We start from the raw sequence: 12539 nt of genomic DNA on the forward strand, positions 1-12539 counted from the left end.
CACCACCATCATCAACATTATCTGCCTCCGCACATTTCACAAACCGAGTCACCATCACCTTCATTCCACCAAAGTCCAAGTCATCCTTGAATGAATAGCGTAAGGCCGCCTACATGATTACTAGTGAATCACATTGATAAAACTGAGCGAGTATCCAATGGTGTAAGGAACATTGGAGCTATTGCTTATGTCTTCATGAGTAATAACTTTTCAAGAGAGGAGTTGCATGTTTGATATCCCATATTGAATATTCAAATCCTAATATGTTGTGTAAGTGATACAAAACTCGCATCAACAGTACTTTTATACTTTGTCTTAGTGTTTTACATTAATTCTTTTAATGATTTGTATGTATTTTGTTACTCATACATAAATAAAAAGATCATTCTTATATATATAGTAATTTATTGGAATATGTAGCAGTGAATGTGATGGTATCATGGTAGTCTTGCTACCTGGTCTTTTTCATCATGGCTGACATAAATTGCTGCTGGAGATTACTTAGCAATATCCTTTCATTCATTTTGTGATGCCCTGGTTTTGTATCATGTATGGGAAAGTTGAATTTACTTGATTGGAAAAACTCTATTGTATCAAGGGATCTATTCGACCTTGGCTTTATGTATTCAAGGTCAAATTCATTGTCTCGAGAGCATTTTGAGGCAGGATGCCTGTGAAGGATTTAACCTGGGCCATTAATCTGGCAATGCTCCATTCAACCAGTCATGCGGAATGACCAGTGTAGTGGATCTATGTTACACAGAATTTGCATAAATTGTAGCGAATAAGATCCCTAAACACAATCTGAAACTGTTTCCACGGGGCATTAAATGAACCATCTTCAATTGTGCGTCCAATTTTAATTTATAATTTGTTGTTTAGCCTTAATATTGTAACCACAATCTAAACTTGTCTCACTTTCAATCCTGCAGGTTTTACATGCTTTGAGGAGGATGAAGGGAATCTCAAATTATAAAAGTAAGCGGGAAAAAATGCCAGAAGAAACAAAAGTAGTCTTTGATCAACTCACAAATGATGCCATGAAATTGATGGATAATGGGGATTACAGTTAAGTGTAGATTAATTTTGCAGATTTTAATCCTGGAAATGCTTCTGTTTTCCATTCCACTTTTCATGTTTTTGGCACAAATTTTGAATAGGTGACTGATGAATTCTTGCCATTTAGACACTGATTGTGTACTTATTTTATATATTAGCTGCATGCTTTTGTTATAGTCCTTGCACTTGTTTTATAAACACCCATATATTTACTATATTTTTTGCTACCAACAATAGGATACCTTCTTGGACAGCATGAACTGGTTTCCATTTCTTGATTATCGTTTTTAATTTTGGTTTGGTTACATTCTTACTCTTGTGTTCGACTCATTATGAATGCAGATGTATATGATGACAAAAAGGAAACTTTTGAGCGAGAAGCTGGTGAGGAGTGATTTTTGTGATAATTTATTTTTGGGTTATACAGGGCTCCATGCTGTTAAAATTAAATGATTATCAAAGTGATACATGTCAATTTAAGCAACATAATATTTTATCTAAGATCAGAAACTGACTGCACATTGACACAGGCATAACTAAAACAGCCAAAATGGAAAAGAGTGCAGACCAGAAGGGAGTAGGAGCTGCAGAAGCTCCATTATCTTTTTACACTATCTTTACAACATGCTACACAATAGCATTTTTCTTGCCTTACAACAAGATCCTTAGAAAGTGAAGGGAGTGAACAAGCTCGAAACCTCAAGTTTTCCATTCCTAAGGATTACCCTGACATTTTTGTTATAGAAGGTCAGCTCTAGACAAAATGCTTGTTATAAGAAACCAGAAGGCGATTTGAGACAAGAAGTATGAAAATAGCCAAGACTAAGGCTGCCGCATTTTGTTTTCTGATTTATCCTTCATACTCAGCCCCTCCAAAGAATGGGATAAGGAATGAAAAATCCACTATCAAACCACTTGATCAACAACCTAAACCTCTGATTTGGTTACAAAAGCTTCAGCAGTAGATCCTTTGGTGCACAATATTACAGTCCAGCACAAGCCATCTGTACCAAGCACATTTTTGACGAGGGTCTGTGATGCATAATCTTTGACAAGAAAGGTTTCTTCAAGCAGGGATGAGAAACAGTACTTTCTTTCCCATGGCATAATATCTTCCAACAGACCCTAGTTCGACACTCACTGTAGAAGACAAACCCTTGATAATACGTGTACAGCATTACAGAGATTCCAAACCATTCTCATCTTACAAGGATCCAGGCACACAAGTCGCTCAGAAGGACAATAGATGTCCTATGTGCAAGCAAAGGAATATCACATTGAGTGGTTGAATTGGCAGCCACACGTTAATAATTCTCATACTATTTTAAAAGAATGACCTAAACGTGAATTGTTCTCATGCTATGTTAAAAGAATAGCATAATGTAAAGAGGAATGGAAATTAGGATGTGACACAAAATATTTTGCTTATCTATGTCAAAATTGACATCAATAAGTCCTGTATTTACACTAGCTTTTTTTACACTAGCTTTTTCTGAAAATGGATTTTGGGGACCCAGGGATTTGCCAAGTGATCTGCTATTCCTAAGTGATGTCGTATTCTTTTGCTCTTTGTCATGACCAAAAAATCTAGGGCAAAAACACGCTAATAATTTTTTTTTCTAAAGGTTAAATAGTTAAAACTACACAAGCCTTATTGTGTTGTGACTATGTTGACTATCATATTGACTGTTCTAGGTTTACAAGTTGAACATGCTTGTGGTTTGAGTCTTTGTACAGTTTACTAGTGTTAGTTGTTTATCTTGGATCAAGATCACATTATAAAGTTTACATGATTCACTACTCACATCTCCTTAACCTTTTAAATTTTATCGACTAATTTGAAGGAAATTATAATATTTACTAAATATTAGATTTAATACGTATAATCCTTATTCACCTATATGTGAATCACTATAAGGAAGACATTAACATTTAACAATTAATATCTAATATTGAACTTATTAAATTTAATAAAATTAACTTCATCTACCAACCTATATCTTATAACATCACTATGAATAAGTTTTAGTGTCATTTAGTCAATATAATGTTGACAATATTCATGTAATTCAATTAAACACTATTAATATCTAAGCTTAGAATATTAAAATAACCTAAATTTTGACTACTTAGTATAACCAACTCTAAGACATCTAATTGAACCAATTTAAAATATTTTTAAGTAACTAATTAGATACATTAATTTAAAACATCTTATACCACACTAATTTAAAACCCATTTAATAAACTAATTTTAAAACAATGTAATAAACAAATCTACTTTTTTTTTTTATAAACCATATTAAAATTAACTAATTTAATAACTAAATATAAACATTTAAAATAAATTAAATTTAATCACTTTATGTTAAAATTTACTGTTAATAAATTTATATCGAAATAACATATATATTATTAAACTTCATATATATAAAATAATCATATATCATATATAATAAATAATATAATATGTGTTACAACTTATATAATTTAATATATATTAGATATAATAATATTTAATTATAATAAATTTTAAGCAAAACAAATAAAAACGAATTTAAACCAACCTACCTAATCACCGTATCTCTCCTGGGGCCCACCTGCTTGGGCAGATTGTGCTTGCCTTGGCAGGCATGACGGACTACTAGGCAGCATCGCTCTGCAAGGGAGGGGTGGGGCCCACGATCTCTCCCTCCAAAACACCTTTTTAATAGATTTTTTAATGCAAAATTTTTTTATAAGTTTTTTTAACATAATTTTTGTTTCTATTGCGAGTGCGGATTATGAGGGGAACGACCCTATCTCTTTTTTAATATAATATATTTTTATTTTCAAGAACATGTGGTGTGGGTTTTTTTTATGGGACCCATCCTCGTATTATTTAATTTATTCTTTTCTTGAAGTGGATGGGATATGTATATTTAAATCTCTGTACATTTTGGGTGGGGGAGTTAAGTTCCTCCCATACATTTTCTAGAGACCTGTAGGTCTCCTTTTCTTTTTCTCTTGCGTATTTACCAACTCTTTGCTTTCTTATTTCATTTTGCCTCATTTTTTTTTACTCCACTTTATGGATTTATTATTAAGGCCTTAATTTTTTTCACTAAGGCTACTCTTATTAATTCTTATTGTGACCATTTTTTTTTGGTCAGTTATTCTGACCATTTATTTAATTGAATATACTATTGAATTTAACTTTGGAAATGAGTTATATTGTTTAACTTGAATGACTCACGTATGTTCTATTGTTTGCAATATAACAAGGATATTTATGCTACTCAACTATTGGTTTCTTGACTAATACGAGCAAACTTTGAACACCATTACATATCATTTCAATTCCATATTTGCAATAAACTTCATGCTCTTTTATTCATTTTCAAGAAGCATCAAATACAATGAAAGTAATCTTTGGAGTGATACATCCATACATTACAACTTAACTTTCACAATGAAACTAATGCTGCTTTTCCTTTGAAATAAATATGAATTTTTATGCAACAACAATACATTTCAAAATGAATCGAAATTCCTTTTACTACAAGTTTTGCAACAATGCAATACAATGAGGATGACCAAGGTGGAGAATTCTCTAGAGAAGGCACAAAGGTAAAGTATGATGTACGCCCTTGTCTTGACCCATAAATCATTTATGTACTTAAATGAATCTTATAACTTCTTAAACTCCAAAAAAACCACTCAACACCTCATGACTTGGGCCCTTGCACCTTCTTGCCAATAATAAGCCAAGCCATTTCCATTAATACATATTGTTATGTGTTGATCATTAATGTCTTCCATTTCCAAATGTCCCTCTGGTCTCTTATTTGTTGTAGGTTATTCTTTAGGAGTGGCCAAAAACTAGTGGCTCTCTACCACAAAATTGGAATTAGGTGGGAGTATAAGGAGCTTCATTCTTTTTTATGTTCGCTTTGTTCAAGGACGATTATTTTCTCTACAACATGATACTTCATTTGCTTGCTCTTGCTTATTGAATGTGCTAACACTTGCTTTGATGGCACAAGTGCACCACTCTTTCTAAGGCAAGATTTGATCTCAATTGTAGGAGTTTTAAAAATTAGGCTTACAGTCACTTATATGCAGAGTACCTAACATCACACACCCCACAAATTCAAATATTTAAATATAACCCTTGCTATTGGGAACCGATTTGTGTCATATCAACATTTTTCTGAAGAGAACTAGAATCTATTTTGAATTTTGGTTGGCTTGTGGAACTATAACTAGTTGCCATTGTAATTCATATGGCAACAAAATTTATAAACAACACATTCAAAACAAATAAAAGTAAAAACAAGGTATAAAAAACCTAACTCTTTTAAAATTTCAAGCATAGTGATACATTAATAGAAGAAAGAAAAAAAAGCAAGCAAGAGTTTGTTTCATGTTTATAAAACAAAAATGCAAGAAAATAAATACAAAAAACTAACATCTTTTAAAAGAATCCTTCATTGAACCTCCTTTCTAAAAAGATACCCTATGATCATCTTGCCAACTATGATCATGTTTATAAAACAAAAATGCAAGAAAATAAATACAAAAAACTAACATCTTTTAAAAGAATCCTTCATTGAACCTCCTTTCTAAAAAGATACCCTATGATCATCTTGCCAACTATGGACACTTGGATATGTGGGAATAGCAATGCAACATTGTGGAACATTCAATGATCAACCTTCAGCTCTATTTGTTTAATGACAAGCGAGAATGAAAGTTCAACCTTTTGGAATGGTATTTGTCTCTTGCAATCAAAATGAACTAAACTAAGTTTGTTGAATGTTTGAAATATCTTGTTAGTATTATCAGTATTAAAAAATCTGTTTTGAGGCAACCAAGTCAAAGTTAAAGGTGAAAAGATAAATTAAAATGCAAAACAAAACATCAAAAGCCGACTCCTTGGGTTCACCCAAGTTCACCCTAGATAAACCCAATTTCTGCAAGAACACACAAGGGAATTGGGTTGGACTATGGATTGTATTTAATTTAGCGTCAAAAAATACCTTGATAATTACTCACTAGCTACCCTATTCATGGAGTTATCAAGAGCAAGTGACAACCTCTTCGAGCAAGGTTCTTAAAGCCCAATGTCAATGAAGCTGTAAAGGCCAACCCAGATCCAGCCGGTGCAAGGTTGTGTTAAGTTGACTCTTTCTTTGTTGTGTAAAAAATGAAAAATATAATAGAAGCATTAACACCACTCAAAGCTTTGAAACTAGCCATGTTTATCAAGTTTTTCAGGTAGAAAACAATTCTCAACTTCAAGTTATTAGCTATGGCATCAAAGGTAGCCTGAAAAAGGGAATTAGAAAACATCCCTTTGTTTGGGTCGGCCTTGCACTTATTACATTGCCCAGTTTTTAAGTATTTAAGCTGCAATTGATATGCATTTTGACCTAGTCTCTGGCAGGGTATGACAGGAGTTGATTCATTGAGCTCAGTTACTGTCTGACATCGGATCAGATTGCAGACATATTCATCAAACCCTTCACCAAGAGCAAGTTCCTTCATTTGTGATTTCTTTCGGGGCGTATGATGGGTGTTATACTTTGAGGCCTCTTTACTCTTTCTCTTTTTTGGGGTGTTCTCTATCTATTTGTGTGTGGTGTGTGCTTCTCTTTTGTCTTGGGGTGGCTTCCTCTCTTCAAGGGGGAGACTTCCTGTACATGGGTACCTAATATGCCCTCATTTGTTAGGACTCATCACTTTTTTCAGCCACCTAAGTTGCGCTTAGGGTAGGTTTTTATCTTCTAGTTGATTATTTATTTTTCTATTCCTTGGTTTTTCCTACACTTTTAATTAAGCTTGCTTAGGCAAAGAGAATATTAGCGTAGGTGGGTGTAAGGTGTCAGAATCTTCCATGGGAGCTACACTTGCCTTTTTGTGGTGGTCTCTTCCCATGGGTTGTATTTGCCACCTCTCCCCTCTCATTTCCTATATATACCTATTCCTAGCTAGTCACCTCATTCCATTCTATTGCATTCCACGGATCTTGTTTTTGCGTTCTCCTAATGCTATGTAGTATTCTGCTAATTTAGCATTTGTAGTTCTCTCTTGGAGGCTAACTCTGTGTTGTTACTTCGATCTTGTATCATTTACATTCACAGTTTTATTCCTATTCGCTTGCAGTAGCTATTCTGGGTTATTCATCTTTTCAAATTCTAACACTTTCATCCCTATAATGTGGGCTTTCAAAGGTTATTGGCATGTGGTTGGTCTTCCTTAGTAAGTGACGGCTTTTTGTTAAGTGGTAAATCATCCACCAAATCCTGGTGGTTATTTATCTGAAATTTGTTAATATATTTTAAAGATTTATTAGTTAGGAAGATTCATAATAAACTCCTTTAACTTAATAGGAGAGCACTACATTATGTGCTCTTGAGTTTTCTCCGATTCCATTTTAAATGTGCATATGAAACTCTGTGCTTAATTTATAAAATCTATTAATGTATATCTTAAACCTAAGAACTCTGATGCTTTTGAAAAGGAATAAAGCAGAAATATGTTTCCCTCTGTTTCCAGTAATTTAAAGTATATCTACAGAAAATAACCATTTATCACACTGTTTTGGGTGCAAGGCATGACTTACGCATTACATCCTTTGCTTCGATCTCTATACATGGAAAATGATTTTTTTTTTCCAATCTTATTTTAAAATTTACACTTACAAAGCCTATCATAGATTTAAAATAAATTACACTTTCTGTGTGCCCTTTTTCAGAAGGATATGAAAGAATTTTTCGTGTGAAGGGTGGATCGTTGGTTGGCAGTATGGACACTAGTTTAAGTGTTGATGCTGGTCAAATGGAGGATATTTTTGCTGATGGTGAAGCAGAAGCAAGACAAAATTATACATCAGTAACAGCTTTAGGCCCTCAGAGTGAAAATTCGGGTGGTGCAATAGATATCTTTGGAGAAGGTGATGGAGCTGCTGCTGTGGACATTTTCTCTGACAGAGAGGTTTCCATATCTCATTCTACTGTCCAGGATACTACACCTCAGTCAGGACATGTAGATGACTCTACTTTGTGTATAAGCAATTTTGGTGAAGGTAAGAGCTTTCTTTTCGTTTTTTGTTCAAGTAGATCTCAAATATTTGTGGCATATTTATGATATTTATTCAGCTATTTTGTTTGAAACTTTTGCCTTAATCTTATATATTGTGTAGGTGGAGCGCTATCAGATTATGTTTTTGATGGATCATCAGGGTAAGCTCTTAGATCTTTGGCAGTTTTATTTAATATTATTAGTTTTAATTTAATCGTAACAGAACTCTTCATTGAGTTGAAAAGTGCAAGAATTTTTTCAGTCAAAATGGATGCTAATTCAAATATTCATGTTATTTCCATTTGTGCAATATTTTAATTTGAGTTGGAACTTATTTGAATTTACAGTATATTGCTATAGAATACAATATTCATGGCATCTCTCCATTGAATGAAGATTTTTTTCGTGTTGGGTTTGTTCATTGGCGTGGTCAGTACAACCAATTATGCATTGTGATCTTGAAAATCAAAGGGGCTTATGAGATCAGAAGATTACCATCTATCGTATATCCTTATGAGTCCAAAGGTTTAAATGGGTTGGTATCACCTTTATCATTAAGATTTTAGTGGTTTACAGCTTCTAGTCTTTCTTCATAAAAAGTTAAACACAGGCAAGGATTCTCATCATTTCTTGTTATGGATCTCAGCAATGTGGTTGTTTTTGTGTAAATGATCCCTTCGGTAGCCTGACTATGCGCCTTGCCTAGCTCTATTTATGACCTTATTTAATCTATGACATTCTTAGTTTATAAATCAGTTAGCATTCTTAGCTTCTGTTTCGTGTTCTTGATCTTAGGTATGAATGCCACCACTACTGAGAATCTCATAATAGTGTCAATGTTAGTAAGTGTTGATGTTTTGTAGCTTTACTTGGATAAATTACATCAAGTTATATATAAATATATATTAGTTTAATTATGATAATGAACAGACATGTCTATTCTCTCACTCTCTTATATATATAAGGGGAGGCTGCAGTTGGAAAACACATACCAAATGCACGGCGGTGCTTAGTACATTTGCAGTGATCCCGGAAAACCAACATGGTATCTGAGTCAGGTTGCAAATCTAAGAAGACAAGAGACGAAAGTGGCTTGAAATGCTAAAAAAAAGGTTGAAAGATCAGAACAGGATGTAAAGAGCCGCCAAAGCACGAGTTTTTACAGCGTATCTACTAGTGTTTACTATGCTGTACCTGAGCCAATAAAGCAGTCGTGTATTAGAACATTTGTGAAAAAAAACAAAAAACTAATGAATCTCATCTTTGGACTGGTTTCGGGGGTCAAAATCTATCTGAAAGGACTTCGACATTGTGACATCTAACAGAATTCAAATTGGAGCAAGGACTTTCTGCAATTGTTATTCCTGCAATTACAACTCCTCTGCTATATTTGAATTGAATGGCCTTCATTCTCAAACAATCACAAACACTGATAGATAAGAACCTATTGTATTACTTATTAAGAAGGAAGTGGATACATAAAATACTTTGTAATATCTACTCATCATTGGCGACAAATCTTATCATGCATACACGTATGTGAAACCTGTCTGGATGATAATATAAAATTGGCATGAACCGCATATGAAGTGTTTGGTTTGAATAACATATTGGAGACATCTGGTTCAACCAGCATATTGAAGGCATACAACATATAAAGGCAGCATTCAAGTATTAAAATGGCAACGAGTGATGTTGTCCAGTCTCCACAGCAGATTCTCATGAATTTTTAATTAGAGCCATAACAAAACAGTGATGAAAGACACATACACATGCATTGTAATACAGAACATATTTCGATGATGGAATATAGAGCAGCAGCATAGATAAGTCTATCAGAGGCATCACAGTAAATGCTGACAAAGTAGTAAATATGGAGACGACATTATCAATGATTATAAGTGATTCAGGAAATCTAGCGCAGCATATCAATATCGACAATACAGTAGCGACTTCAGAGATGGACGACAAGTGTGAAGAATTAAAACAATAATGGAGTTGGGAGCAGTCTTGCAAACAAATAATTAATATATTTTGAGTTAAAAATGATTAGTGATTAAGAACCGGCAAGGTAATAAGTTCAGCAATCATACGCTATAAATAATTAGCATCCCGGGCTATCATTTGGAGTATTTATAGCATTAAACAGTAATAAATAGAGAAGCATTAAATCACCTGGAATGATGGGAGGATATCTGGCTTGGCATGGAGAACATTGTGCAATGATTTAGAGTTGTGTTCAATTGCGGGAAGAATAGATTGCTCCCAAAGCCTTGAGATTCAGTATTACAAGCTTATGGAATGCGTCATGGACAATGGGATATCACTGTGATTGGCCATGGCGAGGATAACATAGAGATGAAGAGATTGGGCTTGAGACGCTCAAGAGTCGGTGAATAGCACCAAACATGATTAACAAAGTGGAAGGAAGAACACTTATATGCTACTGTGTGTGTACAATAAAGGGACTGCCGACCATTTCACATAAGTACTTAGAGAAGGTATTGCAAGTTACAAATATGGGGCCAGGCCACGAAATAAGGATGAATATATAGAGGTGCAAAATCTGACATTGTCATGGGCTGTAGAAGAGAAAGCATAATATTTAAAAGGAAACACGAATGACAGATTGACCATAAGGGAAATATATTAGCCGAAGGATTGATTCACTATAAGGCGACGAAACAGAAAGGGGGATCATCGATATGTGGTACTAGCAGTCTCAAGCAAGGAAGTATGAAAGATAGGGTGAGGAGTCCCCCATACGAACATACCCAACTTGGCCAAACTATCTACATCAACGGACTAAGTCCATGTAAAAGACTATTAAGGTGATAAATACACTGATGCCACTGATAGGTGGGTATGTGAGGTATATTAAGTTATCTTTCTTCACATTATTATGTGAAAGTAATAAGAATATGATATATTTTTGTATAAATATATTTTAGATATGTATAGTTGCATGTGAATTATATACATTCATTCTAAATGACATTTAATAGTTGGATATAATGATTGTGAGATCTATTATGGGAGTATAAAAGGTTATCTTATTTCTATTGTTGAAAATATAAAATAAATATTACAATCATTTATGTTGTTAGTAATAGACATGAGATAAATTACTAACATCCTATTTTAACATTCTTATTTGTATTTCAAATACATACTATAAGAGTTATTTGCCTTGATCTTTTCCTTCGAGAATGTTACTGCAGGAAAAAGGAGAATTTATATCAGATTCAGAGAGAGTCTGACACTTTGTTAAAGGGAAGTTTGGATAAGAAACTCAGAAGATTGATGCTCAGAGGGAGTCTGACACATTTGTCTGAAGGAGCAGATAGAGAATATGATTCAGTCAACCTTTGGTGATCTCAATCGTATTGATGCAAAGGGAGTAATACATGTTGAAATGGATTATCGAGTGATCAATAAATTGTAGCAGTCAAGAGGATTGTTATTCATGAATATACCTTGTGAGTTATGACTGTGATTTTAATGGGCTTACCCCCTGTGCACATCATAAGGAAGTGACGACTTCCAAAGGATGCCACTTGTATTTGTAGAAGTTATTGAAAGGTGACGATCTTACAATAACTTAAGTTTCCATTATGATGGATATCTTACGATGTCTATGCAAATCATGATAGATTATACTTTGCACGGTGAATGCTTATATGGTATGCATTATGAGAACACGTGTGCACATGCCTTATAAGCAATTTCTTGAATACATGGTGAATGCTATGCAAATTGATGTTCTGGAAAGCCATTACAAAGAGTATTTGGTGAATATCATGCGACTTGATGTTTTGCATCCCCATTACTGATAGTACTCGGTGAATATCTTGCATCTCAACATTCTGGAAGGCCATTACTCAAAGAGTATTTGGTGAATATCATTGATATTTTGGGAGATCAATGCTCATGATATCAAATGTAACATCAAACATTTTTGAGTAAATGGTGAATATCATGTATTTTGGGAGATTAATACTCGTGATATCAGATGTTATATCAAACCTTATGGAGTAATTGGTGAATATCATATGTTGACATATTGAAAGACCAATACTCATAATATGAAATGTGATATCAAAATGTTGAATATCTTCTGATCAAAATATTCTTATATTACATTAACGTAGTATATGATTATGTGTTTATCCTCCCTAGCTAAGAGGGAGTATTTATGTTTTGTAGCTTTACACGGATAAATTACATCAATATCTATATATATATATATATATATATATATCATATTAACAAAAATCGCCGTGATTCATCCGGTTTAGGCAATTGGCAATTCAGCTTGGCATAATCGATTTTGTAAAGTTTCTGCTAAATCCTTATCTCTAAATCAGACTTTCAATCCAGACTTATATGCTGAGTTAGATCCTTTAAGTATTCTG

General features: G+C 33.7%; 1 protein-coding gene across 3 annotated transcripts in view; it reads left to right on the forward strand.

Annotated features, from left to right (window-relative positions):
* The window catches only part of LOC149534534 (uncharacterized), a 98205-nt gene that overhangs the window by 43667 nt on the left and 41999 nt on the right, over positions 1–12539 (forward strand). For all 3 annotated transcript variants that reach the window (XM_089807003.1, XM_089807002.1, XM_089807004.1), the window contains exons 5-8: positions 933–1068; positions 1402–1443; positions 7799–8128; positions 8246–8285. In XM_089807003.1, the coding sequence (XP_089663129.1) occupies positions 933–1068; positions 1402–1443; positions 7799–8128; positions 8246–8285 (548 nt within the window). The remainder of the gene's footprint in view (positions 1–932; positions 1069–1401; positions 1444–7798; positions 8129–8245; positions 8286–12539) is intronic.

Source organism: Cupressus sempervirens, chromosome 10 (genome assembly GCF_028749045.1).
Source record: "Cupressus sempervirens isolate cs-2001-9-10 chromosome 10, ASM2874904v1, whole genome shotgun sequence".
NCBI lineage: Eukaryota > Viridiplantae > Streptophyta > Pinopsida > Cupressales > Cupressaceae > Cupressus > Cupressus sempervirens.